The sequence below is a fragment of the Mustela putorius genome, unplaced genomic scaffold (assembly GCF_011764305.1).
Source record: "Mustela putorius furo isolate JIRA1106 unplaced genomic scaffold, ASM1176430v1.1 tig00003834_pilon_pilon_pilon, whole genome shotgun sequence".
NCBI classification, from domain to species: domain Eukaryota; kingdom Metazoa; phylum Chordata; class Mammalia; order Carnivora; family Mustelidae; genus Mustela; species Mustela putorius.
In genome coordinates, this window is record NW_025421987.1 from 105,274,436 (window position 1) to 105,302,232 (window position 27,797).

The window sequence follows — 27,797 nt, forward strand, 5'->3', positions numbered from 1 at the left end:
TAGATTCTTTTCTTTCATGTTCCCAAAGCACCTGTACCTGCTTCTCTTCTAGTACTTTAATAATTTTCACATTCATATCTGTTAAAAATGCAGAAGGCTTTGAAAGAAAATGCCTGTTTTTACTCCTCCCTTTAGCAATTGTTTAATCTTTGGATAGTTGATTATTTTCTTTGTGTGTTAATTCCCTTATTTGTTATATGAGGCTAATAGGTTTTAGTGGTATTGAGATAATTACTGATGGAAAGGCAAGTTCTGTTGGTATGCAGAGGTAGGTAATTCTTATCTGCACCAAAAAGAAAGCAAGAAAGGAAAGGGAGGGAGGGAGGGAAAAAAGGAAGGGAGGAACAGAAAGGAAAAAATATAAAACTGCAGAATTTGTCCAAAAACCTTATCAAAGGGTTCTGGGAATTCACCAAAGATAGAAGACAAATTGAGATATGTATTTTTGAAAATCTGCCAAAGGTTAAGGTAAAAGCAACAGGAGTCTGCTGCATTTTTGCCTGGCATTATAATTCACACACCCATAGCCATAAACTTGATACAGTTTTACCAGAGTGGTACATGGTAAAAACCAGCAGCTTTGCTCTTAGAGGGGACAGACTTAACAGTACAAATGGCAAAAGTCCAGAGCTTTTTAAGCCAGAAATGGCAAACATGGTAGAAACAAATACAGAAAAACCCACAACTGTGATATTCAGAGGTTGTAGTCCCAGATGGGAAGAACAGTTAACTGACCAAAAATCTAACTAAAAAATCCTGGAAATGAGAAAGCCATGAAAAGGATTAGACGAGCTCTCCGTATATTACTGACTGACTGAGAAACCTGAGATAACCCAATGGACAATAAAAGTCAAAGCAGACTTAAGAATTGGCTGGACTTTGTTTTTTTTCTTTATATTTGTTATGTTTTTATTTTTTATTTTAATTCTAGTATAGTTAACACATGCTGTTGTATTAGTTTTATATGTATCCTATAATGATTAAAAAATTCTGTACATTACTCAGTACTCATCATGAGTAAGTATACTCTTAATCCCTTCACCTACTTTATCCATCCCATACCCACCTCCCCTCTGATGACCATCAGTTTGTTCTCTATAGTAAAGAGTCTGTTTCTTGCTTTTTATATGTGTGTATGTCTCTTTTTTCTTTCCCTTTGCCCATCTGTTTCTTAAATTCCACAGGTGATTAAGATTCTATGCATTTTGTCTTTCTCTGATTTAATTTCAGTTAGCATTATACTCTTTAGCTCCATCTACATAATTACAAATGGCAAGATTTCATTCCTTTCTATGGTTGAATAATATTCTCTTGTGTTTGTGTGTGTTACACACACACTCCCCACATCTATTGATGGGCACTGCGCTCCTTCCATAATTTGACTATTCTAATAATGCTGCAATAAACATAGAGGTGCATGTATCCATTTGAATTAGTGCTTTTGTGGGAGTTTTTTTTTTTTTGTATTTTACCCAGTAGTGTAATTACTGGATTGCAGTGTAGTTCTATTTTTAACTTTTTGAGGAAACACTGTACTGCTTTCCACAGTGGTTCCACCAGTTTGTATTCCCACCAGCAACATATGAGGGTTCCTTTTTCTTCACATCCTCGCCAACACTTCTTGTTTCTTGAAGAACAGGCTGAACTTTGAATATGCTTTCTAACCCAGGTCTCAGAGGGGTGAACCCTTTTAGATTTGAAATTTAAGTTGAAGATTATTTTTTTAAGTATAAAAATTAGAAAAATAAGTTAAAAACCCATTGTTACTACAGTGTATTACCTTAAAATGTTGACTCTTCCAGAAAAATTACAGCCAAGCAAAGAAACAATAAAACATGACCATACTTGGGCGGAGGTGGGGAGAATGGGTGGTGAAGCAGACAATAGAAATGGCTTCTCAGTAGGCCTAATTGTTGGACTTTGCAAATACTTCAGAGCCCTTTTTATAAATATGTTGAGAGAATCAAGAGAAAATATGTCCAAAGAATTACAGGACAATATGATAACAGAAATAAGGAAAACTTAATGGAAATTCTGGAGTTGAAATTTGAGATGACAAGAATGAAACATTGAACATGAAGGTAAATTAATAAAAATCATTCATTCTGAAGAACAGAGAAGATTGAAGAAAAATGAACAGAGCCCAAGAAATGTGTGAAACATTAGGTGCCTCAAATTTTTATAATGAGAATTCCAGAAAGAAAGCAGTAGGAGAAAGAGACAGGAAAGAAAAACACTGAAAGAGGGGCCCCTCGGTGGCTCAGAGGGTTAAGCCTCTGCCTTCAGCTCAGGTCATGGTCTCAGGGTCCTGGGATCAAGCCCCACGTCAGGCTCTCTGCTTGAGAGGGAGCCTGTTCCTCCCTCTCTCTCTGCCTGCCTCTCTGCCTACTTGTGATCTCTATGTCAAATAAATAAATAAAATCTTAAACAAAAACATTCAAAGAAATATTCGCCAAAAACTTGCCAAATGTGATGAAAAATATTAATCCAAAGAACAGGAAGCTTAACAAAACTCAAGTAATATAAACACAAAAGATTCATTTCCAGACAGGATAGTCACTATCAAAAGCCAAAAACAAAAAACCTTGAAAGCAACAAGAGAAAAACGGGAGTCATCATTTAGAGACCAATTGTAATAAGACTAGCAATTAATTTTTTATCAGAGACAGTGGAGGCCAGAAGACTGACAGAATGACATATACACTGAAAGAAAAAAAAATTGCCTACCAAGAATTCTAAATCTGGTAAAACTATCTTTGAAATATGAAGGTGAATTAAAAACATTCTCAGATAAACAAAGATTGACAGACATGTTTCTTGAAGACCTGCCTTAGAGGAAATACTAAAAGAAGTCCTTTAAGCTGTAAAGAATAATACCAAATGGTAGAATTCTAATCTGTAGAAAGGAATGAACAGTACCAAAAATGGTAAATATGTGGGTGGATATAAAAGGCTGTGTATATTATATATTTTTTTCCTTTTTTTCTCTTTTTTACTTTAAAGGGATTATTTAAAGCAGTAATTACAGCACTAAAGTACTAAGATTATAAGATATATAGATGTACGTGACAGCAATAACAAAGAAGGGTAAAGGAAATGGAATTTTTTTGGAGCAAAATTGCTTTATTTTGCTATAATTAAATATAAGCCTGAAGTTGATTATTATAAATGAAAGAGTTTATTAGAACCCTCAAAGAAGGTGGCAAAGAAGAAACAAAGAAAAAGACATAATATGTATAGATAGTGGAATGGCGGGCATAAATTTAATATCAAAACTTAATTTAATATGAATATACAGAGGGGTGCCTGGATGGCTCAGTCCGTTAACCGTCCAATTCTTGATTTGGGCTCAGGGCATGATCTCCGGGTCCTGGACTCAAGCTCCATGCTCAACAGGGAATCTGCTTCTCTCTACACTTTGCTTTCTGCCCCTCCTCCCACTTGCACACACTCTGTTTCTCTCTAAAAAATATGTCTAGTCTGTGTTTATATATATATGAAGAAATCCAAAGCATAGAAATTAAGAAAACTGTGGACTGGGTGTGAAAAGATACTAAGCAGTTATTGTTTCATTTTGTTGGGAGATGGCAAGTTGTATTGTTCTTAAGTCTTCACTGTTAAAAACATACCCTTAAATATTTATGGGTGAAGTGAAATGATATACTAAGAATTCACCTTAAAAATGTTGCTGAAAAATAAACCCCATGGGAATTAATGAGGCAATAATGACAAATGAGTGGTTTTTAGATTTTCCAAAATAAAAGTCTTAAAATATGTTTTGTCCCAACTTTGAGATGAGAGCCTATTCTGGCTAAACCTTTCTAACCTTTTTGACATATCTTAATCATTTTTTGTGTACTTTCTTGCTTTCTCATAAAGTTCGCTCTTTATCTTACTGTTTATATTAGTTAACTATTGCCATGTAAAAATTACTTTAAAACTTAGAAGATTAGGGCGCCTGGGTGGCTCATTGGGTTAAGCTGCTGCCTTCGGCTCAGGTCATGATCTCAGGGTCCTGGGATCGAGTCCCACATCGGGCTCTCTGCTCAGCAGGGAGCCTGCTTCCTTCTCTCTCTCTCTCTCTCTCTCTCTCTGCCTGCCTCTCAGTGTACTTGTAATTTCTCTCTGTCAAATAAATAAAATCTTTTAAAAAAAAAAAGATTAAAAAAAAAACTTAGAAGATTAGGGGCGCCTGGGTGGCTCAGTGGGTTAAGCTGCTGCCTTCGGCTCGGGTCGTGATCTCAGGGTCCTGGGATCGAGTCCCACATCAGGCTCTCTGCTGCGCGGGGAGCCTGCTTCCCTCTCTCTCTCTCTCTCTCTCTCTCTGCCAGCCTCTCTACCTACCTGTGATCTCTCTCTCTCTGTCAAATAAATAAATAAATAAATAAATAAAAACTTAGAAGATTAAAACAGTAAGCCTTCATTATCTCAGTTTCTGTGGGTCGGAAACTTGGGAGTGTCTTAGCTGGTTGATTTTGACTAAAGGTTCTCAATAGATTGCATTTAAGATGTTAACAAGATGCTAACTTTAGTGCTAACTCTGAAGATTTGGTTGTTAATTTACTACTTCCATAATGTCTTCCATGACTGGCAGGTTAGTGTTGATTGTTAGTGGGAAGCTTTAGCACCTCACCTTACCAACCACTCAGTAGGACTGCTTGAGTGTTTTCATGACATGGTTGCTGCCCCTTCCCCCCCGTCTTAGAGTGAATTATCCAAGAAAGAATAAAGCAGAATGAATGATCCAAAGGAAAGTAAGGGACTTCTGTGTCTTTTATGAACTAGTTCTCAGAAGTCACATAACATTTCCACAGTCTCCTATTGGTTAACAAATGTCAACCTTAGTCATTGTGGGAAGAGACAATGCCATGATACCAGGAGGTAGTGGTTACTGGAAGGCACTTTGAAGGCTGACTCTTAAATTATTCTACCACAGGAATCTCCAACAAGCCATGGTGCCTTTTACTAGAATAGTATTTAAAGTTAAAATCTTGTCACTAAGGGTATTCATTGTCAATTGATTATTATTTCTGATAGACACTTTGAGTACACAGAGCTAAGAAATATATGTATATATTTGTATATATCCATATATAAATTACATAGTCATATTGATATTGATTGCTTAAATTTAGCATAACAAGGTTTTTACCTCTTTGATTTTGTATGTTTTTTTCTCATTTTTATTTTTTGGAAATATGTAAAATATGTACATCATTAAAAGGTCAAAACCTTGTAAAAATATACATTCAGAGAAGTCTTTCATATATTTGTATCTCCCTTTACATCCATTCCTTCTTTGTTTTTTTTTTTTTTTTAAAGATTTTATTTTTATTTATTTGACAGAGATCACAAGTAGGCATAGAGGCAGGCAGAGAGAGAGAGAGAGAGGAGGAAGCAGGCTCCCTGCCGAGCAGAGAGCCCGATGCGGGACTCGATCCAGGACCCTGAGATCATGACCTGAGCCGAAGGCAGCGGCTTAACCCACTGAGCCACCCAGGCGCCCCACATCCATTCCTTCTAATAACCATTTTTATTTGTTTTCAGACTATCCTTCCAGTGCCTCAAGTATAGATAAATGGATGCACTCCATCCTCCTCCCTGTCCTTCAAAAGACAGCATATTTTGTACAGTGTTCTGTACCTTACATTTTTATTTAACAGTGCATCCTAGATATCACTCTGTACCTTTATTTAGATTTCTTCATTTTCTTATGAATGCATAGTATCCATTATGTGGATACACGATTGAGAGTCTTTTGGGTTGTTACCAGTCTTTTACTATTAGAAATAGTGTTCTGTTAGAAATAACTCACTATGCAGCCGAATAATATTGTGCATTTCACACTTGTACCTTGTGTGTTGGTGGGGTAGATTGCTTAAAAGTAGGATTATTAGGTCAGAGGAATAATGTGTATACAATTTTGTTAGATACTGGCAAATTTCTCCTTCATAGGTAATATGCCATTTTTACCATTCCCATCAGAGGTTTTGAGGATTGAGTAGTTCATGCATATAGACCACCTACCATAATGATCACTTAGTCAAAGACTGCTATTTCTCCAAAATCAGTATCTTTAGACCTCTCTTAAGTTGTGAGATGAATTTCATGACTTCTCAATATCCTGAATGCATTCCTAGACTTATATTCCACATAATATGTAGTCCCTTATATTCCTTTGTGCAGAGCTAACCACAATAATCCAGAGTGATTATTTTCTATTTTAAGATGTTGAAAAGCAATAAAGTTCTGGAAGAGGAACCAGATAGGAGACCTTATTACTTCTTTCACATATCATCAAACATCTGCTGTGAGAATGAAGACCACTCTCAGTACTCAGACTATTGACAATTCTAGGAAATGTTTGAAGGGATGCACTGTTATTGTGAAGGGGCCCAGAGGAACCCTGGGAAGAGAACTCCATTTCCTTAGAAAGAAAAAGAAGAGGTGCCGACTTGAGAGAAATAGAAAAGAAATGGATATTGTTTGCACTCTGTAGTCATATATAAAACATGATGAAGGGCATTAGACTGGGCTTCTGTTACAAGATGAGGTCTTTGTATGCTCACTTCCTCATCAGTGTTGTTGTTCAGGACAGTGGTTCTCTTTTGAAATCCAAGATTTCTTGGGTGAAAAGAATGCAACCACAGAGTTCGGATGAGGCCAGGTATTGCTTGTTCAGTATCTCAAACCCAGAAAGATAAGCTGATTTTTGAAGGAAATGACAATGAACTTGGACTGAACTCAGCTACTTTTTGGTTCAGCAAACTGTGACAGTTAAAAACAAGACTATCAGAAAATTTTGGGTGGTATGTTTGTGAAAAAGAAACAGTTTAGCAGGTGATGAATAAGATCTAAGTTGTCCAGTTACAGAAACAGCAAGATGCTGGATGATTTTTCAGAGTTATTTGTGATATTTTAAAGATGCAATAAAAGCTGTATTGATGGTAAAAAAAAAAGGGGGGGGTTATATTTATAAAGTGGTATTTTATATTAGAATGTTTATATTGGAAACATTCGGCCATTCAACATTATGGTAATAAGTGCCTTCAAGATAATTACAAAATACCTAGGGGAAATTATCTTTTTTTTTTAAGGCATGAAAAAACATTAACTTCATTTATTTTGAGAAATATTACAGTACATTTTACTCCCTCTTAGATAAGCAACCTTGGTTGAGTAAATTCCTTTATAAACAGTTACCATTTATTAAGTGCGTGTTCTACAAAAGGCACTGGCCTAGCCTGGCACTTAGTAGGCTTCTTATTGTATCTCTGATGCTAACAGACAGCAGACCATGTATGATTCTTAGCAATGGACCCAACCATGCTCAATCTAGAACTTCTACTAATAGAAATAGTGATAAAATGGTTATTTTTACAGAAATGAGACTAAGAATGTGACCTCTGAGACTGTCAGACCTTGAGGATATTATCTTAACAGAACTTGCATTTTAATATTTTATTTTTGGAACCACTTATGGTTTAACTAGTTGAATATGGGACAGGGTGATGGGCTTTAACAGCTTCATTTGGTTCAGTGATAACAGGCTGTACCCCTATGTCTTGATTATTGCCTAACAGACTTAGGACTTAGAAGGACAACTAAATATAACTGAGTCCAGAAACATTGTTAGTATATGCTTTAAAAAATATGTGAAAATTTATGAGCTGCTACTAGTAAAAGAAACATTACTTTTTAAAGTATTTTTAGAGAGGTGTGTTTAATGTAGGGGAGATTACTGTTACTAACATACTGAGGTTAAAACTGGAAAAATTATTTCACTGTAACAGTATTTTTATATTTCTAACTGGTTTATAGAAATGTTTATTTATTTTATTTAATCTGAACAAGTAGTAATTTATCTAAACTTGAGTGATTCTTAAGTAGCTATTTAATAAAGTAATACTGCATATTAACTAGAAATAAGCATAAAACTGGAGACACTTGTTTTAGTAATTAGTTTATTAACCTCCTCAGAAAATTCTTGGGTACATTATCTGCCAGTGCTTCATCATTCTATGTAACTTTCTAGAGTTATAAATAATTACGTGACATTATATTATTTGCCCATTTCAATTTATTTCTAGGTGCTAACTGCCAAAGAAAGAAAAACTCAAATTGATGATAGAAACAAATTGACTGAGCATTTTATTATCACACTTCCTATGTTGCTATCAAAGGTATAATTTCATTTACATTTTTGTGATAACATGCCACTGAGTTTGCTTATTACACTGAACTATTAAAGTAGTTACTTCTTTTTTCTTTGCTTCTCCTTCTAGTATTCTGCAGATGCAGAGAAGGTAGCAAACTTGCTACAAATCCCACAGTATTTTGATCTAGAAATTTATAGCACAGGTAGAATGGAAAAGGTAAGACACTATGAAATCAATATTGTTAGTTTAAATAACTGGGTTATTTCATGCTCATGTAATCTATAGCCTTACTATTTGACAGATGCTTATTTTTATTAATCCAAATATCATTAGTTTTTCTTTTTTTCCTCCTCAGCATCTGGATGCTTTATTAAAACAGATTAAGTTTGTTGTGGAGAAACATGTAGAATCAGATGTTCTAGAAGCCTGCAGTAAAACCTATAGCATCTTATGCAGTGAAGAGTATACCATCCAAAACAGAGTTGACATAGCTCGAAGTCAGCTGATTGATGAATTTGTAGATCGATTCAATCATTCTGTGGAAGATCTCCTGCAAGAGGTCTGTTTTAAAGTAAACAATGTATGTGATAATTGTGGCTAATATTCAAAGTTGAATGTGCAAATTATTTCCATTTTAAAATAAAATCTAGTGGAATTCTCCTTTTCAAATCTCAGCAGCATTATTGCAACTGTTCATCCTGTAAACATTAACCTTGGTTATACCTTATTTTAAAGACCTACTTTGGTGTGCCTGGGTTGTTCAGTTAAGTGTCCGACTCTTGATTTCAACCGAGGTCATGATCTCAGGATTGTGAGATCAAGCCCCGCATCAGGCTCCACGCTGGGTATGGAGCCTGCTTAAGATTCTCTCTCTCACTCTTCCCCATTCCCCCATTTAAAAAAAAAATGCAAAAAATACTTGTTTCATAAAACCTAATTTTTTTCTTTAAAGAGAAACTAATTAAGGTCTGGCTTTTCTTAATTCATTTTTCACTTTCCCTGGGGCCTAATTTACATTTTAATATTACTGAACTATTACAGTGTGCTAATGAATAGAAAATAAAAATTAGGGGCGCCTGGGTGGCTCAGTGGGTTAAAGCCTCTGCCTTCGGCTCAGGTCATGATCCCAGTGTCCTGGGATCGAGCCCCACATCGGGCTCTCTGCTCAGCGGGGAGCCTGCTTCCTCCTCTCTCTTTGCCTGCCTCTCTGCCTACTTGCGATCTCTCTATGTCAAATAAATAAATAGAATCTAAAAAAAAAAAAAAAATTAAGTGTGCTTGTAAGGGACAACCACTTACCAGTGGTACGCCCAGGATAACAACAAACTTCTCCAACTGGTTATTTTGTAATTATTTTTATGAATCCTGCCTCTTGCCTTCTCCTTCCAACCAGTATAATCAATTTGGAACCCACACAGTTTTCTATGTTCTCATGGTCAGGCTAATAGGATTTTCTTTTTAATCCATGTAACCAATTTTTTCCTACTTTTAACTCTTAATTTTTTCTAGCCATTTTTAATTAATTTTTTCCGGCCATTTTTTACTTTTCATTGTGATTTGGAACGACAAAAGTAACTGATAATAAAATCTGAAATAACAATTAAAATCTTTAAAATACATACCTTTTCACTCAGTTTCAGTGAATTTATCCTAAAGTATTAATCAGAAAAGCATACAATGTTAATGTTTATAATATTGTTTAAAATGCAAAAATGGTTCTGAGTGTTACAATTATGGGTGTTCTTTATTTTTTTTTTCTTTGCTCATTTGTACTTTCTTATTTATCAACAGTGAATATGTACTCTTTATATAATAAAAAAGAATTCCTTTAGGCAGTAAGTATTAATATACTTCATGTGAATTTCAGGATAAGTAAAGTTATGGTAATGAAACAATGTCTTTTATTTATAGGGAGAAGAAGCTGATGATGATGATATTTACAATGTTCTTTCCACATTAAAGCGGTTAACCTCTTTTCATAAGTATGTCGTTTTATTTAGATTTGTTTAATAACTTATTAGCCAACATAAAATAGTCTTGTTTTGTAATACTTAACATCCTTATAACAATGGAAAATTTTAGACAAATATCGAGATGTGATTTTTTCTTTATTATTCGAATTTTCTTCAGATACATTATATTTTTTATTATCGTTTGATTACTTGAGTAAAATTTATCATTTAGTGTAACAAATATATACTACTGTACACTGTACAACATTGTTAATCAGTATCATTACTGGGCTTACTCTATAAGCTGGAGTTTAGAGGTATAGTTTTCATTTGGTGGTTTTTAGAAATCTTACTAAATAAGAAAAAAGATTTTGAGGGAGACCATGAAAGTTACTTCTGTGAGCTTTTTTTCCTGAATTGTTCTTGTTTGTCTGTTTATTATTGTACTCTTGCTGTATAGACAGAATAGCTGGACCTGAATAAGGAAAAATAGACTCTGATTAATGAAATAAGTATTATTTTTAAATTGTAATTTATATGTCCCTTTTTAATGAGGTATGCTTATCTTTTCCACAAAGAAAGGAAAATAGAGATCTTTCTAGTTAAAAGAATGTTTAGATGTATCCCTTACATTAATGAATACTTCAGATTTCAAAAACTGTGTCTAATATCTAAGACATTTCCTTATACACAAGTACACTGTTTGGAATTCTATGGAGAAATAACCTCTTAGTTTTAAAAAATATTTTGACATTTGAAAATAAAAGTTGACAACTAATGTCAAAACTCCTTATTTAAAAAATATTTTGATGTTTCAAAATAAAAGTTAAAAGGTATTGATCTACTATTTTAGTAGCAGAACTCGTGAGAAAATAAATGCATTATTTCAATTAAGAAGCCTAAAGCTACACTGAAGTTTTCGAGCTTTGACATATTTTCTTTCCCCTGGTTTTGTCTTCTTGTGAATACAAATCTCTCTTTCAAAAATATGCATGTATTTATATTCTGAAATTGTAAATGGATTTGTTAAAATGTATTTTAAAATATGCTAAGAAGAATGAAATGGAATACAGGCTTAGATTGTCTGTATAGTAGTAATCTTCATTTAAAGGTATGAATTTTTATTGTTAATCGACTTCTTTTCTTTTTTTAATTTTATTTTTTCAGTGTTCCCTTTTAATTAATTCCTAGTGTCAGCTTATGTATTATCTGTCTCCACTCCCTGTCTCAGTTTCCTTGTCTCTCTTTCCCTTTTCCCTGTTTTCTTTCTTCGTTTTTCTTTCCTTCCTTCCATTGTCTTTCCTTATTTCTTTCTTCATTTCTTTCTAAGTTTGAATACTTGAATATTTATCAGTCTTTTTCAATTCTGTAAGAAATTGAACCCACTGAAACTGAGCTCAAATTTAAATTTTCTTCCACTCTAGAATAAAGTTAATGCATTTTTGTTTATTTTAGTGCTCATGATCTCACAAAATGGGATCTATTTGGTAATTGCTACAGATTATTGAAGACTGGAATTGAACATGGAGCGATGCCAGAACAGGTGGGAGTTTATTGCTATTCCTTCTTTGTTATTTTAGAAAGCTATGATTCTCTGAAATCACACAGGATTATCAAAAGCCTGATGTAGACAGTGACTGATAATTCTTAAATGCAGCTGCTTCCTTTGAGAATTATTGCCATAGTGATTAAATATTATTAATAGATGTTAGTGATTGAATGTTACCAATAGATGTATTATAACTTCAGTTTTGAGCAAGAAAAAAAGAGAAAATTTGCTATAATGTATTTCAAACATTTAATGCTAAAGTAAATATTATTACTCTTTTAGGAAAAATAATTACTATAGTAGCAATTTCAGAACTTGATTAATTCACTTTGATGAAAATTCCTAATTATGGTTGTATTCTAGGCACTGTTCTAGATATTGATAATAGTAAGCTTAATATGGCTTACTTTTTTTGTAATAGAACCATAATTAAGTAAGCTTGAGATCTTTAGCGGATTTTAGACCTTTTTGCATTCATATATAAGTTGAAATGGAAAGAGCAAGATTTCACCAAATCTCTATAGTCTGGAAGAGATTGAAAATAGTTGATTTAATTCTACGTAAGAATTGAGTTGTTAATTAATTGTTACTTAATTATAATTATTACAGTTATTAGTGGGTACATTTATTACAGTTAATTTCAGTTGACACATATAATTATTGTTACTTAGCAATAATAATCTTTTGTAAGAATTATTTTGTATACTACATATACTCATTCATTAAACCAAGATAATCATCTCATAGTTAGGTATAGAAGGTGTTTAGAGGTGGTCTCATCTATTCCCATTTGATAATACATTTATTATACTAAATGACACTTTATTATACTAAAGCAGTAAGAATTTCAACAGATATAACAGTCATGATCTATGATTATATGATCTATTGAAAGTTAATCACAGAAAAAGTGCTTTACCATTGCTCTGATTAATTCTTTAAAGTTGTTTTAATGCAAGGCCACTCTTAATAACAAGTGTCCTTGATTATGATTGTGATTATGATTATGATTATGATTATAGGTGTTTATCCTAGTTTGTGTAAAGAAGCTAAATATTTAACTTTGTTGTTTTACTTCATTTATTGCCGACTCTTCAACTTCCATCCTGTCTTCATCTCAGACTTTTCAGTAGCCTAAATACTATTCACTAATAATCCCAAGCTGTTCTTCAGACTTGAAAGGGAATGATAAAGATATTCCTTGCTTTGGTTTCCTCAAGAAAATAATGAAGATTGCACACCTGTGTTCCATCTGCAGATTCTAACTATGTCAAAAAAATTTTTTTAATTCACTACACAATTGTCATAGAACTTGTGACAACTTCACATAGTTGTCCTCTTTGGTTATCTTGGCTTTCTGTTATTTATTTTCACTGCATATGTATTATTTCTCCCATTTTATTTTAGTTTATTTGAGTACGAGAACAGTTACATGTGACATTTGCTTAAAATTTGTTAATTTTAGACATGCACTTTTTTTTTAACTTTACTATAGTTAATATGTACTGTTAGTTTAAGGTTTACAGTATAGTGATTCAGCAATTCTATACATTACTTAGGGCTTATCATGTTAAGTATACTCTTAATCACCTTCACCTATTTCACTCATTTCCCCATTCATTATCAGTTTGTTCTCTGTAGTTAAAAAGAGTCTGTTTTTTGGTTTGTCTCTTTCTTTGTTCATATGTTTTGTTCCTTAAATTCTACATTATATGGTATTTGTCTTTTTCTGACTGTTTTATTTGTTATAGAATTCTATTCTGTATCTCCATCCATGTTATTGCAAATAACAAGATTTCATTCTTCTTTGTGGTTAAGTAATATTACATTGTGGACACAAACATACATATATATCACCTCTTCATTATCCATTCATCTTACCAATGGACACAGGCTGCATCCATAATTTGGCTATAGTAAATAATGCTGCAATAAACATAGGGGTGCACTTATCCTTTTGAGTTACTATTTTTGTATTCTTTGGGTAAATATCCAGTAGGAGAACTACTGGATCATTTTAGTTTTTTGTGGAACCTCCATACTGTCTTCCACAGTGTCTACACTGCTTTGTATTCCCACCACCAGTGCACAAGGGGTTCTTTTTCTCCACATCATACCAATGCTTGTTTTGTGTTTTTGGATTTAGCTAATCTGACAAGTGTGAGGTGATATCTTAATGTACTGTTGATTTGCATTTCCCTGATGATAGTAATAATGAGCATCTTTTCTTGTGTCTTTTGACCATCTCTGTTTTCTCTGGAGAAATGTCTATTCCTGTCTTCTGCCCAGTTTTTAATTGTATTATTTTTTAGGTGTTCAGTTTATCAGTTCTTTATTATGATTTTGGTTACTAACCCTTTATCAGATATGTTATTTGCAAATTACTTCTCCCATTCAGTGGATTGCTCTTTAGTTTTATTGATTATTTTCTTCACTGTGCAGAAGCTTTTTATTTTGATGTAGTCCCAATTTTTGCTTTTGTTTCCCTTGCCTCAGGAGACCTATCTAGAAAAATGTTGCTATGGCTGGTGTCAGAGAAATTATTGCCTGTGCTCTTTTCTAGGAATTTTATGGTTTCCAGTCTTACATTTAGGTCTTTAATCCATTTGAGTTTATTATTGTGTGTGGTGTAAGAAAGTGGTCCAGTTTCATTCTTTTGCACCTTGCTGTCCAGTTTTCCCAACACCATTAGTTGAAGAAACTTTTTCCCATTGCAGGTTTTCGCCTTCTTTATTGAAGTTATTAAACCCAATTTTGGGTTTGTTTTCGGGCTTTCTGTTCTATTCTATATATCTGTTTTTGTGCCAGTACCGTAGTGTTTCAATTACTATAGCACTGTAGTGTATCTTGAAATCTGAGACTGTGGTTACCTCCAGTTTTGGTGGTTTTTTTTGTTTTGTTTTGTTTTTGTTTTTTTTCCCCCAAGACTGCTTTGGTTTCAAGGTCTTTTGTGGTTTCACACAGATTTTAGAATTGTTCCAGTTCTGTGAAAAATGCTCTTGGTGTTTTGATAGGGATTGCATAATTCTGTAGCTTTCTTTGGGTAGTATGGACATTTAATGGTGTTTGGTCTTACAGTCCATGATCATGGAATATCTTACTATGTGTATCACTGGACACATTCTTAAAACTGAAATCATGTGTATAAAGTTCTAGTGCATCACTACTAGATTATACTCTTGTTTGTTTTAGCAACTAGAAACTATTTCACATTAAGCAGGTCCTAGAAATATGTCTTTAGATACCCAGTATTAAAAATTCTAAAAGTAGGGGCACTTGGGTGGCTCAGTGGGTTAAGCCTCTGCCTTCAGCTCAGGTCATGTCGGGGTCCTGGGATCGAGCCCCACATCAGGCTCACTGCTCAGTGGGGAGCCTGCTTCCCCCCCTCTCTCTGTCTGCCTCTCTGCCTACTTATGATTACTCTCTTTCTGTCAAATAAATAAATATAGTCTTTTAAAAAAAAAATCCGAAAAGTATACAGGATTCGACCAATTCTTCATAGACTATGGAAGCTCACTCTTCTGGATGGCCATTCTGTACTTTAAATTAAAATTCAAAGAAAATAGCCTTTTAGAGCAGTTACATTAAAATTTATTGTCTAGATGTCTAATTTTATTGTCCGTAGGCTTTTTAACTTTGTTTTCCATGGTAACTGTTTAACTAGAATTTTCTTTGTCTCACTCTTCAGAGTTAACTGACTTCTTTTTTTTCCTTCCCTCTTCTGCTGATCTGTCTTTTCTCATGTTAGTACTGTTTTAACCACTTTAGTTTTAGAATGTGATTGAAGTTTATAAGAATTTACCTTTTTTTATAATTTTTAAAGTCAAATTACAGAAAAATAATAGTAGAAAAAAATAACTCTTACCCCTCACCTGATTCATGTACTATCACAGTAATTTTCCATAGCTGCATACTTGCATCCTTTTTCTCTATATATGTGTTTTTATTTTTATACAAATATGCATATATAAAACAATAATGTTCTTTATAGCAGGTTTTTCCCAGCCCAGGTATTTAGTTATGTCCTTTTTTTTTTTTTTTTTTTGTCTCTTTTGATCTAGAATGCTTTCTTATCCTTTTCTTTGATGATGTTGACATTTTGAAGAGTACAGGCCAGTTATTTTATAGAATGTACTCAACTTAGTTTTGTCTAATCTACATGTTTAGATTCATCCATATAATGAATTCTTGGTAGGAATGCTACAATAACTGATATTTGTCTTCAGTGTATCACATCAGGAGGCACATGATACCAGTCTGATCACTATTTGATGATATTAACTTTGATCACTTTAGTAAGATGGAGCTTGCCAAGTCTGTCCTTTCTTGTTTCCATTTTCATTTTTAGTGTGGAAAGATTCCTTAAGACTGTAAATATTCCTCTTTCTTAATCAAACTTTGATATAATGTTAGCATCTATTTATGATTCTTGTCTAAGTCATTTATTTCTGTCCTGGTCACAAAATGGTAAATGGTGGTTTTCTAACTGTCATTTATTTATGTCATTTATTTGTTGGCCCTCTGCTATAATGCCCCTCTCCATTCATTCATTCATTTTTTTAAAAATTCATAATGACTCATGGATTGCTACTTCATTCTTACTCTGTCCAGTTGGTTAAAATTGAGTCCTTTTGTTATTTATTTTGGTGCTCAGATTGTTGCAGAATTAGCTAGAGGGAAATTCTTTAAAACATCCTCCTGTGTACTTTTTGATAATTTTTTGAGCATTTCCATTTGTTCTGGAAAAAGACTATAGCATCTGGCATCTGTTTGTGCCTCCCATATGCTAATAAATTTTAACCTACGATAAGTATTAAAAGTTACTGCAATTCAATAACACAGTAATTATTAGCTGGTAAACAACCCACATTTCAGAATGTATTATAGTTTTTCTTCATACAATTTTCTGTGAAATAAAGACAATGAATATTTAAATTATCCTTATTTTGTGCCTATTTCCTGTTGGTATTCTTATTTAGAAGTTTTATACCTTGTCTTAGGTAACATCTAAGAATAATAAATATTAAACTTCCGGAAGTTATATATTAAAGTAGGATTGTGTGAATTGATTCTAAAAATTGAAAGTCAATGAAGAATATTTATAAATTGTTTTGGTGAATATTCACTTTATAACAAAACAGTGTCAGTAAACCCATAAAGAGGGAATTGTGATCATCTATCACTAACTTTGGGCCTCTCAAGGTATCAGTAATAAAAAAAAACTTCGGTTTGCACTTACAATGTACCAGGTAATATTTTAAGTCTTTAAGTCTTTATATTTATTTGCTTAAGCTTTAGGACAGCCCTATAAAATATGTCATTATTCATTTTTTTTGAGGATGAAATTAAAACTTAGGGATAGTAAATAACTTGCCTAATGTCATATAGTTATTACATACCCACTCAAACCAAAGTTTTGAATTCTGTTCAGTGTCTTCACATTTTTTGTACTAATTTGCTACTGCTCTCTATGATATCCCATCCTTCTGATGTTTGCCCCATGTCAAACTCTTTTTTTTTTTTCTAACCATCTTTTGTATTTCTTCAGTGAGAATTGTAAGGAGAGATTAAATAGTGGTACTTAATCTGCTATCATGAACTAGAAATCAACACATTTCTTTAAACAACATAATACAGGGGTTGAGTTTGACTTCAGTCGCATTATTGCTCTTGGATTGGTTATGACTTTTTGTGTAAAGAGTGCAGTCGTACTTACCTTTGGAAGCATGTTGATGCTTTCCTTAGAAGACTATATACGTATTTCCTTGACTAAACTTAGAAATATTTCAGTTACCTACTTCTGACTCTTCCTTGGGCATGCCATATCAGAATTTTGTCACCACTCATACACAAATCTAGACTACCACCTACCTATTCATTATTGACCAAAAATGTGTTTGAGGGCCTGATCCTGAGGACATAGGGGTATATTAGAAGCAGTCCTTAATCTCACGATTTGTTTTATGTTTTTTATTTATTTATTTTTAAAGATTTTATTTATTTATTTGACAGAGAGAGATCACAAATAGGCAAAGAGGCAGGCAGAGAGAGAGAGGAGGAAGCAGGCTCCCTGCTGAGCAGAGAGCCTTATGCGGGACTCGATCCCAGGACCCTGAGATCATGACCTGAGCCGAAGGCAGCGGCTTAACCCACTGAGCCACGCAGGCGCCCCTGTTTTATGTTTTTTAAAAATGCTACCTCCTCAATGTCTCTTTTGCCACTATTCTTTTTAGCCCTGTCATTTCCTTAGTTTAACCTTCATATTTTCTCTTGTAAATCACATTAGTAGTTACCTCTTTTGTCTTAGTAACCTCAGTTTCAGCCTCTTTCTATTCTAGGTTCTGTTCCAGTAATTTTCAGCTGTATATATGTATCTGAAAACCTTACAGAGTTGTTGGGTTTTTGTTTTTAAATACTGACATACTTTCAGATACCATTGTAAGAATAAATTGGTATAATCACTTAAGAAGGTTGTCAGTCTATCAAAATTAAAAGTAGACCTGTCCTTAACTGACATTTATAATCTAGGAATTTAGACTACAGAATTATACTTGGACATTTCTAAAAGGATGTAGGTACAAAGATGTTCATCATAGCATTATTCATAAAAACTTAAAACTTAAAGAAATCTAGGTATTGACCAGTTAGTTTTGATCCTCTGCACTGCTTTGTTACTATAAAATTAAAAATAAGGTTAATATTACTGATGTTAAATATTCTGTGTGAGAGGAAATTTAATGAAAAAAACAAGGAGCAGAGTGGTATATAAATTTTAAGGGGTGATAAAATCTCCATATGTGGACATTTATTAGTTGACATTATTTCTGGAATGATACATGAGGAAACTGTTCAACAATGACTTTCTCAGTGGAAAATAAGATCTGTAGTGGTTAAGAAGCTTAATTTGAATAGAATACCATTATACTGCTGCATATTTTACTATGTACATCTCTTGCTTTTTAAATTTAAAAATCAGGGGCGCCTGGGTGGCTCAGTGGGTTAAGCCGCTGCCTTCGGCTCAGGTCATGATCTCAGGGTCTTGGGATCGATTCCCGCATCGGGCTCTCTGCTCAGCAGGGAGCCTGCTTCCCTCTCTCTCTCTCTCTCTCTCTGCCTGCCTCTCCAACTACTTGTGATTTCTCTGTCAAATAAATAAATAAAATCTTTTAAATAAATAAATAAATAAATTTAAAAATCATTTGCTTAGTAACTGGAAATTGAGATTTTAAGAGCATGTGCCATTTACAATAGCACAAAAAAATATTTAATACTTAGGTATAAATCTAAGAATATGTGCAAGATCTGTATGCTGAAAACTACAAAGCATTAATGAAAGAAACTGAAGATCTTAATAAATGAGGATGTATCATGTTCATGAATTAGAAGACTCAATATTGTTAAGATGTCAGTTTCCCCTAAGCTGATCTTAGATGAACAGAGATCCATTTAAATCTCTGCAGGATTTCTTGCAAAAATTGACAGCATGATTCATAAACTTTATATGAAAGGACAAAAGAAATAAAATAACCAAAGAATTTTGAAAAATAATAACAAACTTAGAATTTACACTACGTGATTTCAAGACTAAACAGTAAACTTGATAGTATGGTACTGAAGAAAGGATAAACATATAGATCAAAGGAGCAGCATAGAGATCCAGAAAGAAAGAAACTCGCACTTATTTGGTCAGTTGATTTTTGACAGACGTGCCAGGACAGTTCTTTGGGGAAAGGATAATCTATTTAATAAATGTGCTAAAATAGTTGAATATATATATATATATATATATATATATATGAAAAAAAATCTCATTTCACACTTCACACCATATACAAAACTGACTCAAAGTAGGCCATTTAGACTATAAACCTAAGTGCAAAACCTGTGAGTATAAAACATCTAAAAAGGAACACAGGAATTAAAATCTCTGTGACCTTTAAGTTAGTCAAAGATTTCTCAAATACATCAGAAGCATGATCCATAATTTTAAAATTTCAAAACTACACACTCAGCAAAATTAAGGACTTCTGCTTTTCAAAAATAATACCAACATGACTAAAAGGACAATCATATAAGACTAGGAAATAATTATAAATCACATATCTGATAACAGACTTGTATTCCAAAAGATTAAGATCTTTCAAAATTCAGTAGTAAGAAAAGCAACCAATACTTCACTGAAGAAGATAGAGGACAAACACATGAAAAACAGCTTATTATTGTCATTCGAGAAATGCACATTAAAAGCACAATGAAAAAAAAAGCACAGGGAGATAATACTACAAATCATTTTAAGAGCAGTGGAACTCATACATTGCTGGTGGAAATGCAAAATGATACATTCATTTCAGAAAGCAGTTAGGGTTTCTTTTAAAGTTACATAGACACTTTTCTGACCCAGAGTTCTTTTCCTGAGTGTTTATCCAAGAGAAATGGAAACTTCAGTTAGTATAAAAACCTATTCTAGAGGGGCGCCTAGGTAGCTCAGTTGGTTAAGCTTCCAAATCTTGATTTCAACTCAGATCATGATCTCCCAGTCTTGAGATCAAGCCCTGCACTTAGCTCTGTGCTTAGCAGGGAGCCTGTGTAAGATTCTCTTTCTACCTCTTCCTCTGCCCTTCACCGTGTTTGTGTTCTGTGTCTCTCTAAAATAAATAAAATCTTAAAAAAAAAAAATCTATACCAGAATGTGTATAGCAGCTGTATTCAAAATTGTCCAAAACTGCAAACAATTCAAAACGTTCAACTGGTAATGGTATAAAAACAAATTGTATTATCATCCATACAGTAGAATAATTCTCAGCAATAAAATGGAAGGTGGTAACATAGAGTCAAAGAAACCAGATACACAAAGCCACATGCTGTACAATTTTATTATACATTCTGGAAAAGGCAAAACTATAGGGTCAGAAAATCCAGAGTGGGGTAAGGGACTTAGTACAGAAGGACATGAGGGAATTTGAGGGTTGGTAGAGCTGTTCTATTTCTTGATTGTTTAATGGTTACCTTGCTATACATATGTCAGAATTGCAGAATTGTATGTTGATAGTAGTAGATTTTTCTTTGTATATAAATTATACCTTTGTTTTATCCAAATGCAAAGGACAAAAATAAGAATAATTATTTCTCATGCTTAATGAAGGCTATTTCAAAGCCTGACCATATATATTTTGAGTTTTAGAAAGCCCCAGTCCAAAACATAAGAACAAAAGAAAACGTTTATCACATGGTGTAGATTTCAGAACTAGGAGCCATAGATTGATACAGTCTTTATTCTTATTTTTCAGCTCTCTAGCAAAATTACATAGAATGGTTGTAAATATTATGTAAGTTAACATCAGTTGTTTAAAAAGGCTGTGGAATTGTTTCTCTTGGGGCTAGATCTTCAGGTGTGGAGCATGAAAATTTGTTTTTGTGTTTTTTAATCTTTATAGATCCTTCAGAGGCATGGCGATGGTGAAGTATATCCTTCCTCAAATGACAACATACAGTGTAACACCATACTTGAAAAGCTCAAAAACTAGAAAGATTATGTATTTGTCCAATGATATGTATATATAACCAAACTATTTTTTTAAGAGCCAGGACATGATATACATGAAATTTAGCAGAAAAGTTTGTCAGCCCTAAGGAATAGGGGAACAGATCATAGGTGGATACGAAGTTATTGGTATCATACTAGTTCTTAAATTTGGTTGTCTCTTAATAGGTTAATCTTATTATTACACTTTATACATCTGTTTTGAAGCATCAAATACTACTTTAAAAAATCTTAACAAAACAGAAGCACTTCTCTTTGCTGTTGTGAATGGGATATTTTTGAAACACCTGATTGTGTTACTTTTCTGTTCAAATAGGAACATGTTACTCTGTGCATTACCTAGTATTTCTAGGATAACACCCAGATTTTTTTGTCATAGTGAGGTGTCCTTGTTAACTGTCCAAACAAGTGTTCTTCTGAAAGTGGAAGGAGGGGGGTGCTACTCTTAATTATTTCAAGACATTGGCATAAAGCAGGATATATAGTCACCCTCTTATAAGGCCCTCTGTGATTTGGTTTCTGCTGATCTAGCTTCAGAGTATGCTTACACTTATACTGTCCCAGCGTTTTGAGTTTGTTGGTGAAGTTTTTTTTGAAATTTTTATTCCTTCAACCTACACTTGCCCTTTGTTGCCACATTAAATTTTAAATATTTCTTTAAATATTTAGTCTACATTTTTGCTTCTCTATAAAGTATTTCTAGCCATTATCACTCTTCCTCGCTAAGACAGAGTCCTTCTTGTCCCTCAGCATCTGCTCCTGTGTGTGTATTCTTAGTCACACTAATAACTAAATTGTTACAGTTGGTATTTATGTTCCCACTAGATTGTTCTCTGAGATCCAGGAAGTATATTTGTTTTAAGCTCTTATTTTAGCAGAAGACTTGGATACTAAGTAAACATCTTTTTGAAAAATTGAGTTCATATAGTGAACATTTGGTAACTGTTACTTTTTCAGATTACTGTTTTAAATTCTTGTACATGGGTGCCTGGGTGGCTCAGTGGGTTAAGCCTCTGCCTTCAGCTCGGGTTATGATCCCAGGGTCCTGGGATCGAGCCCCATATCGGGCTCTCTGCTCAGCAGGGAGCCTGCTTCTCTCTCTCTGCTTTCCTTTCTGCCTTCTTGTGATCTCTGTCTGGCAAATAAATAAAACATTTAAATAAATAAATTCTCATACAGTTATATTTCTGATTATTGCTTATATACCTCTGTAAAATTACCTTTCTTTATCTTTCCCCATCTTTTTGTTGTGTTATATTTTTTGTTGTAGTAAACACATATTGTAGTAAACACATGAGATCTACTCTCTTAACAAATTTTTAAGCATACAATACCATATTGTTAGCTATTACACACTGTTGTACAGCAGATCTCGAGTTCATTTTAATGTATAAGCTTTTTCCATATTAATATTCTTAGCATTATTTCGTTTGTTGCAATAATTTATCAGTGGGAATCTTTTTAATTTTAGGTATCTTGATGCCTGGATTATAAATGTTCTTTATATATAATCACAATTATTAGTTGTTTTCTGTTGTTTTCTCTCTTTGTTGTCTTACTTGGAAGGCCTTTCCCCACATATTCGAGTCATCTAAGTATTCACTTTTTTCTTCTTGTATTTTAATTGTCATATTTATTATATTTAAATGTTTGGAATCTGTTTGCATAAACCATTCATTTCACTTTGAATATGTCTTTAAGTGACTGTTCTTATGGAATTATGGATGTTCCCTGCTTTCACCTTTTCATAAGGATGTTATTCTATCTCCACTAAGAATTATGTTATGGCTTCTTAATGATTTCTGAATGGTTGTGATGCTGTATGTGTTGCTTAGACAGCTGTTTGCCTGTATTACGGTAGCATTTCAAGGTCATAAGCAGAAATTGTTCATTTAGTCTTTTAAGCAGATCATTGAGATGGAAAGTGGCAAGATCTTTTTTGATGTTACAGCCTACACTGTTTGGAGAGAAAAGGCTAGTGCATATGAACTGTTTAAGGGTAGGCCTAAGGTGGTATGATGTGAACACCTGTTCCAGTGTGCTTTCCACTATATACAGAGATATCACTAAAAAAGCCTATAATATTTCACACTGGACTTCATGGTGATGCAACACATTTTTCTTTACACTCTTCCTTGTTTTAAATACTGCTTGGAATATATGAGAAAGCCTAACAGCAAAATTCCAGGGTCCAAAACTGTTGAGGATTAATGTGTATTAGCTTACTGTGTAGTCCATTCCTTGTGAAGTCTGATTTTTTGAGTTATAGAACTTTAAACTACTTCAATTTTTTCCTCTGTTTTTTACCCTTCTAATGATTTTTTTAAAAATTTATAGTATAGTATGCCCATTGGCAATACAACACATTGGATTACCCTTCATTACCAAAGCACATGTAGAATTTAGGAATATTTCTTCTTTATTAAATAATTGTTACTTCTTTATCACTATGATTTGCCTTAATGTTTGTACTTTTCTTAGCATTTGAAAAGAAAAAAAGAAAAATATTAACTGCAAACTCTGCTCTTCACCATATTAGTTTTTTAATTATTATCCAATAAAATTTACTTACTTTCCTTTTATGTAAAATTATGAATTTTAACGTATGTCTAGATTTATGTAATAACCACCACTATCAAGATACAGAACAGTTTTCATCATTCCTGTTTAAAATATCCCCTTTCCTCATCCCTCTTTAAAATATTCCCTATAAAAAATGAAAACCTTTTTCTTCATATTGTCCCTTTTTTCTTCATGTTGTCCCTTTATAGTAGATGCTTGCCCCACCTACATCTCCTGGAAACCACCACTCTGTTTTCCATCACCATTGTTTTGTCTTTTTGAGATTTCCAAATAAATGGAATCATAAAGTATGTAAACCTTTAGGGCATTAAGTCTTTGGGTAAGCATAATGTCTTCACTGACTAATGCCTTTGAAATTAATCCAAGTTGTTTGAATCAATAGTTGGTGCATTTTTTAATTAATAGTTGGGTCAGTTCTCCTCTGTTGTGTGGATATACCAGTTTGTTTATTGACAGGCCTTTGGGTTGTTTCCATCTTTTGGCTCTCACAACTGAGGCTCTATGAACATATGTTTGAAAATAAGTATTCATTTTTCTGAAGTAAATGCTCAGGAGGACAGTCAAAGGTATTGGGGTATAAGTGTGTATTTAACTTTATTAGAAATTGCCAAACCACTGTTCAGAGTGTCTATCATTCTGCATTCCTCCCAGTTGTTCCACATCCTCATCAACACTTGATGTTGTTAGTAGTTTTTACTTTAGCCAACTTAGTATGTATGCAGTTGTATCTCATTGCACTTTTAATGTACGTTTCCTTAATGCTAATGATATTGACCATCTTTTCTTTTGCTTATTTGTCAGCCTTACATTCTTTTTGGTAAGCCTTGCTGATTATGAATTTACATCTAAAAGCTTTTTTTTAAAGGGTATATTAATTGTCACTCATATTAACCTATTCTATATATGATAGACCAGTATTGAGAAACAGACAAGTTTAGTTCATTCTTTTGTCTTGTACTTATTCACTAAAAGATTTGATCCTCCATTTCTTTAAAGTCTCTTGCAAACAGAAAAGTGAAAGAGCCCCAATTTATCCCACAGCTATTATGTAGATTCTCGGTATTTTAAACATATCCTATATATGTAGATGTGTATCTATACATATATATTACATATGCATAATCATTTTTCCTTATTCTGTAGTCCTATTTTCCATGAAAATTCAGTTTTTCTAAACGTAAACATCCTAGGAGCTTATCCTTTGGACTTTTTTTTTTAATTAACATATAATGTGTTGTTTGTTTCAGGGGTACAGGTCTGTGAATCATCAGTCTTGCACAGCACTCACCATAGCACATACTGCCCCCAGTGCCCTTTGGACTTTATTTACATATAATACTGCAGTCCTGTTTTTGTAGTGTAGTGGTTATCACGTTCACCTCACATGTAATACTACAGTTCATCTTCAAGGTGTGTGATATCTTTAGCCTGATCTATCAATCCAAGATAAAGAGCTCTGTTTCTTTTAAATAGGTAAAAGTAATTGTTAGGAGAAAGGACTAAGCATTTTTATATTGATTAAGGTAATGCTAACTGCTATAAGAGATTAATCTCAATATTTCAGTGACTTAACACAATAGAAATTTATTTCTCATGCCCATGCCTATAAAGTGCAGTTAAGGGAAGTGGGATATCACTGCACCACCGACTTATTTAAGGACCCAAGATCTCCTGGGTTATTGATATCCTGCAGGCAGGTAGGAGAATAGAAAATGGAAAAGGCACTCCTGCTTCTTAACTACTTTTGCTTGGAAATGTTCAGTACACATTACCGTGTCCTCCCAGGAACAGTGTTAGCTAAGGGAAACAGGAGGACAGAGGGGTAGGGTTGGAAGAAATTCTTTGTCATCAGCCCAGTACTTGCTGTAATTATTCAAAGATCCTCTCTAGGGTCAGGGTATTAATCAAGGAAAGGCAGAAGGACTGTGGTCCTCATTGGTTAAAACAGTTCTCTTTTGGCTTTTTCAGTTAGTTTGTCCTTGTTTTAACTGCCTATACTACAGAAAGATGAAATTGCTGGACTAGTTGGAATACCATTGCTTAGTATGGGGGATAAAATATCAGTATGACTGATGTGTAAAGCCTAGAAGAAGGAAGGGTTCTAAATTTTCTTTTGAAATGTGATCAGCTATATTGTTATATAATTATACCTGAAAGAAGGCAAAATGCTTCCTAGTCAATGAAAAGTGAGCTTTTTATTTTAAAATAATGCAGTGGATCCCTTAAAGTAAATGCATGATGAACACTAGTATATGAAACATTAAAATGGGGATACTGTGTTTGAAATATATATTGGAGTGATCAAGTGTCTCTCTCCCACATAACCACCTCTTCAGACTTCTGCAAAACTTTGGAACAGTTTGAATAATTCCCTAGTATATAGGTCAGTAAAAATGTATAAGGAAAGGAAATTAAATTTGTGATGATTAGGAGAAATGGTAACTAAAATTAAGCAATTCTTCAACATCACTTTTTTCTATATCTTAATTTCTCATTGATAATGTTAATTTGTATATTACTTTTTTAGTAATTTCAGGTTGTTTCAAACTAAAGAGAATTTTTTTTCATATTCTCTTTTCCTTCCACAAATACCAGCTTATCAATGTGTACCTTATATTCTAAGTTAGAGGTTATCAAAATTTGTCTCATGACTAGTACATGTACTATACTGAGTGTCTTTTAAGTATAGTAAGGTGATTTCTTTAGCATTGAAGTTTATAACTTGACAGTGTTTCTGTAGTCTTGTTTCTGGCATTCTGACTTGAGTCAGTCATTTAATTACTATTATGTTTGATAAAACCCTGACATCATCTCACTGGTGTTGCATCAAAAGTAGCACTACTCATTCTTCTAATTCTGATGATTTATTTTTAGTGCGGAATAGGGGCATTGGAGATATATTTGCTTATGTGATGTGAAACCTAAAATTTTTGAAGTAAAATCAGCTAAAATTCTAACTACTTCCTTCAGTATTCTATTTACTGATTTCTCTTTTGATTTATTGTCTGTGTATATTTATTCTTAGAGTTTTTTATCAAGGGGGAAGATAATAATGGAATATATTGTTAGATATGCTTTATTACAATAAAGACATGTATTGAAACAAAAATGTAGTAAAGGCCTTATCCAAAATGAAATTCTCCTGTAGTTATGATTCTTAATCAATTTTATTTTCCTGAACTCTGTTATTTTATTTGTCTCTGAAAAATAGGGACAAATTTTCACAAAACAAGAATTTAGTGCCAATAAAAAATGAAAACCTGCCCGTCTCCATTAGTAAGAGAGAAATATAAGTTAATGTAAGTTAATACTACATTAAAATAGTGCTCTTGGGGATGCCTGAGTGGCTCAGATGGTTAATAATCTGCTTTCGGCTTAAGTCATGATGTCTGGATCCTGGGCTTGAGCACCACATTACGCTCCTGCCTCATCAGGCAGTTTGCTTCTTCCTCTCCCTCTTCCCCCTGCTCGTGCTTTCTCTCTCTCTTTCTGTCTCTTATCTCTCAGGTGAATAAGTAAAATCTTTAATAAATAAATAAGTAAATAAATCCATAAAGTTAAACATATACGTACTGTGTAATCCAGCAATTCTGTTCCTAGAGCAGTGACCCTCAGAGTATAGTTTGGAGAGCCCTGGTGTTTTCCAGGGCACATCTATAAAGTCAGACTATTTTCATAAGAAGAGGAAGATGTTACTTGCTTTTTTCATTCTCATTCTCTCACAAATGTACATTGTATTATTGGTGTAGTGTTAAAGAATATCCACATTTACCTGCAAAGACTTAAAATATACCTTCCTTTTCCAGCTAATCAGTGACACTGGATTTCTTCATATACTTCAATCAAAACAGCATATTTTAATAAAATGCAGAGGCACATTTGAAACCTGTTTTTTATTAAGTCAGACAGTAAAGAGATTTATAAACATGTAAAACTATCATTCTTCCCATTAAATGTTTTCCATTTGAGATTTAGTTCTTTTTCAAAAATATAAATTCTTTATTATACAATTA

General features: G+C 33.3%; 1 protein-coding gene across 3 annotated transcripts in view; it reads left to right on the forward strand.

Moving 5' to 3' along the window:
- The window catches only part of STAG1 (stromal antigen 1), a 428,247-nt gene that overhangs the window by 349,135 nt on the left and 51,315 nt on the right, over positions 1–27,797 (forward strand). For all 3 annotated transcript variants that reach the window (XM_013061415.2, XM_004762454.3, XM_045088872.1), the window contains 5 exons: positions 8,091–8,183; positions 8,286–8,375; positions 8,515–8,718; positions 10,071–10,141; positions 11,567–11,654. In XM_013061415.2, the coding sequence (XP_012916869.1) occupies positions 8,091–8,183; positions 8,286–8,375; positions 8,515–8,718; positions 10,071–10,141; positions 11,567–11,654 (546 nt within the window). The remainder of the gene's footprint in view (positions 1–8,090; positions 8,184–8,285; positions 8,376–8,514; positions 8,719–10,070; positions 10,142–11,566; positions 11,655–27,797) is intronic.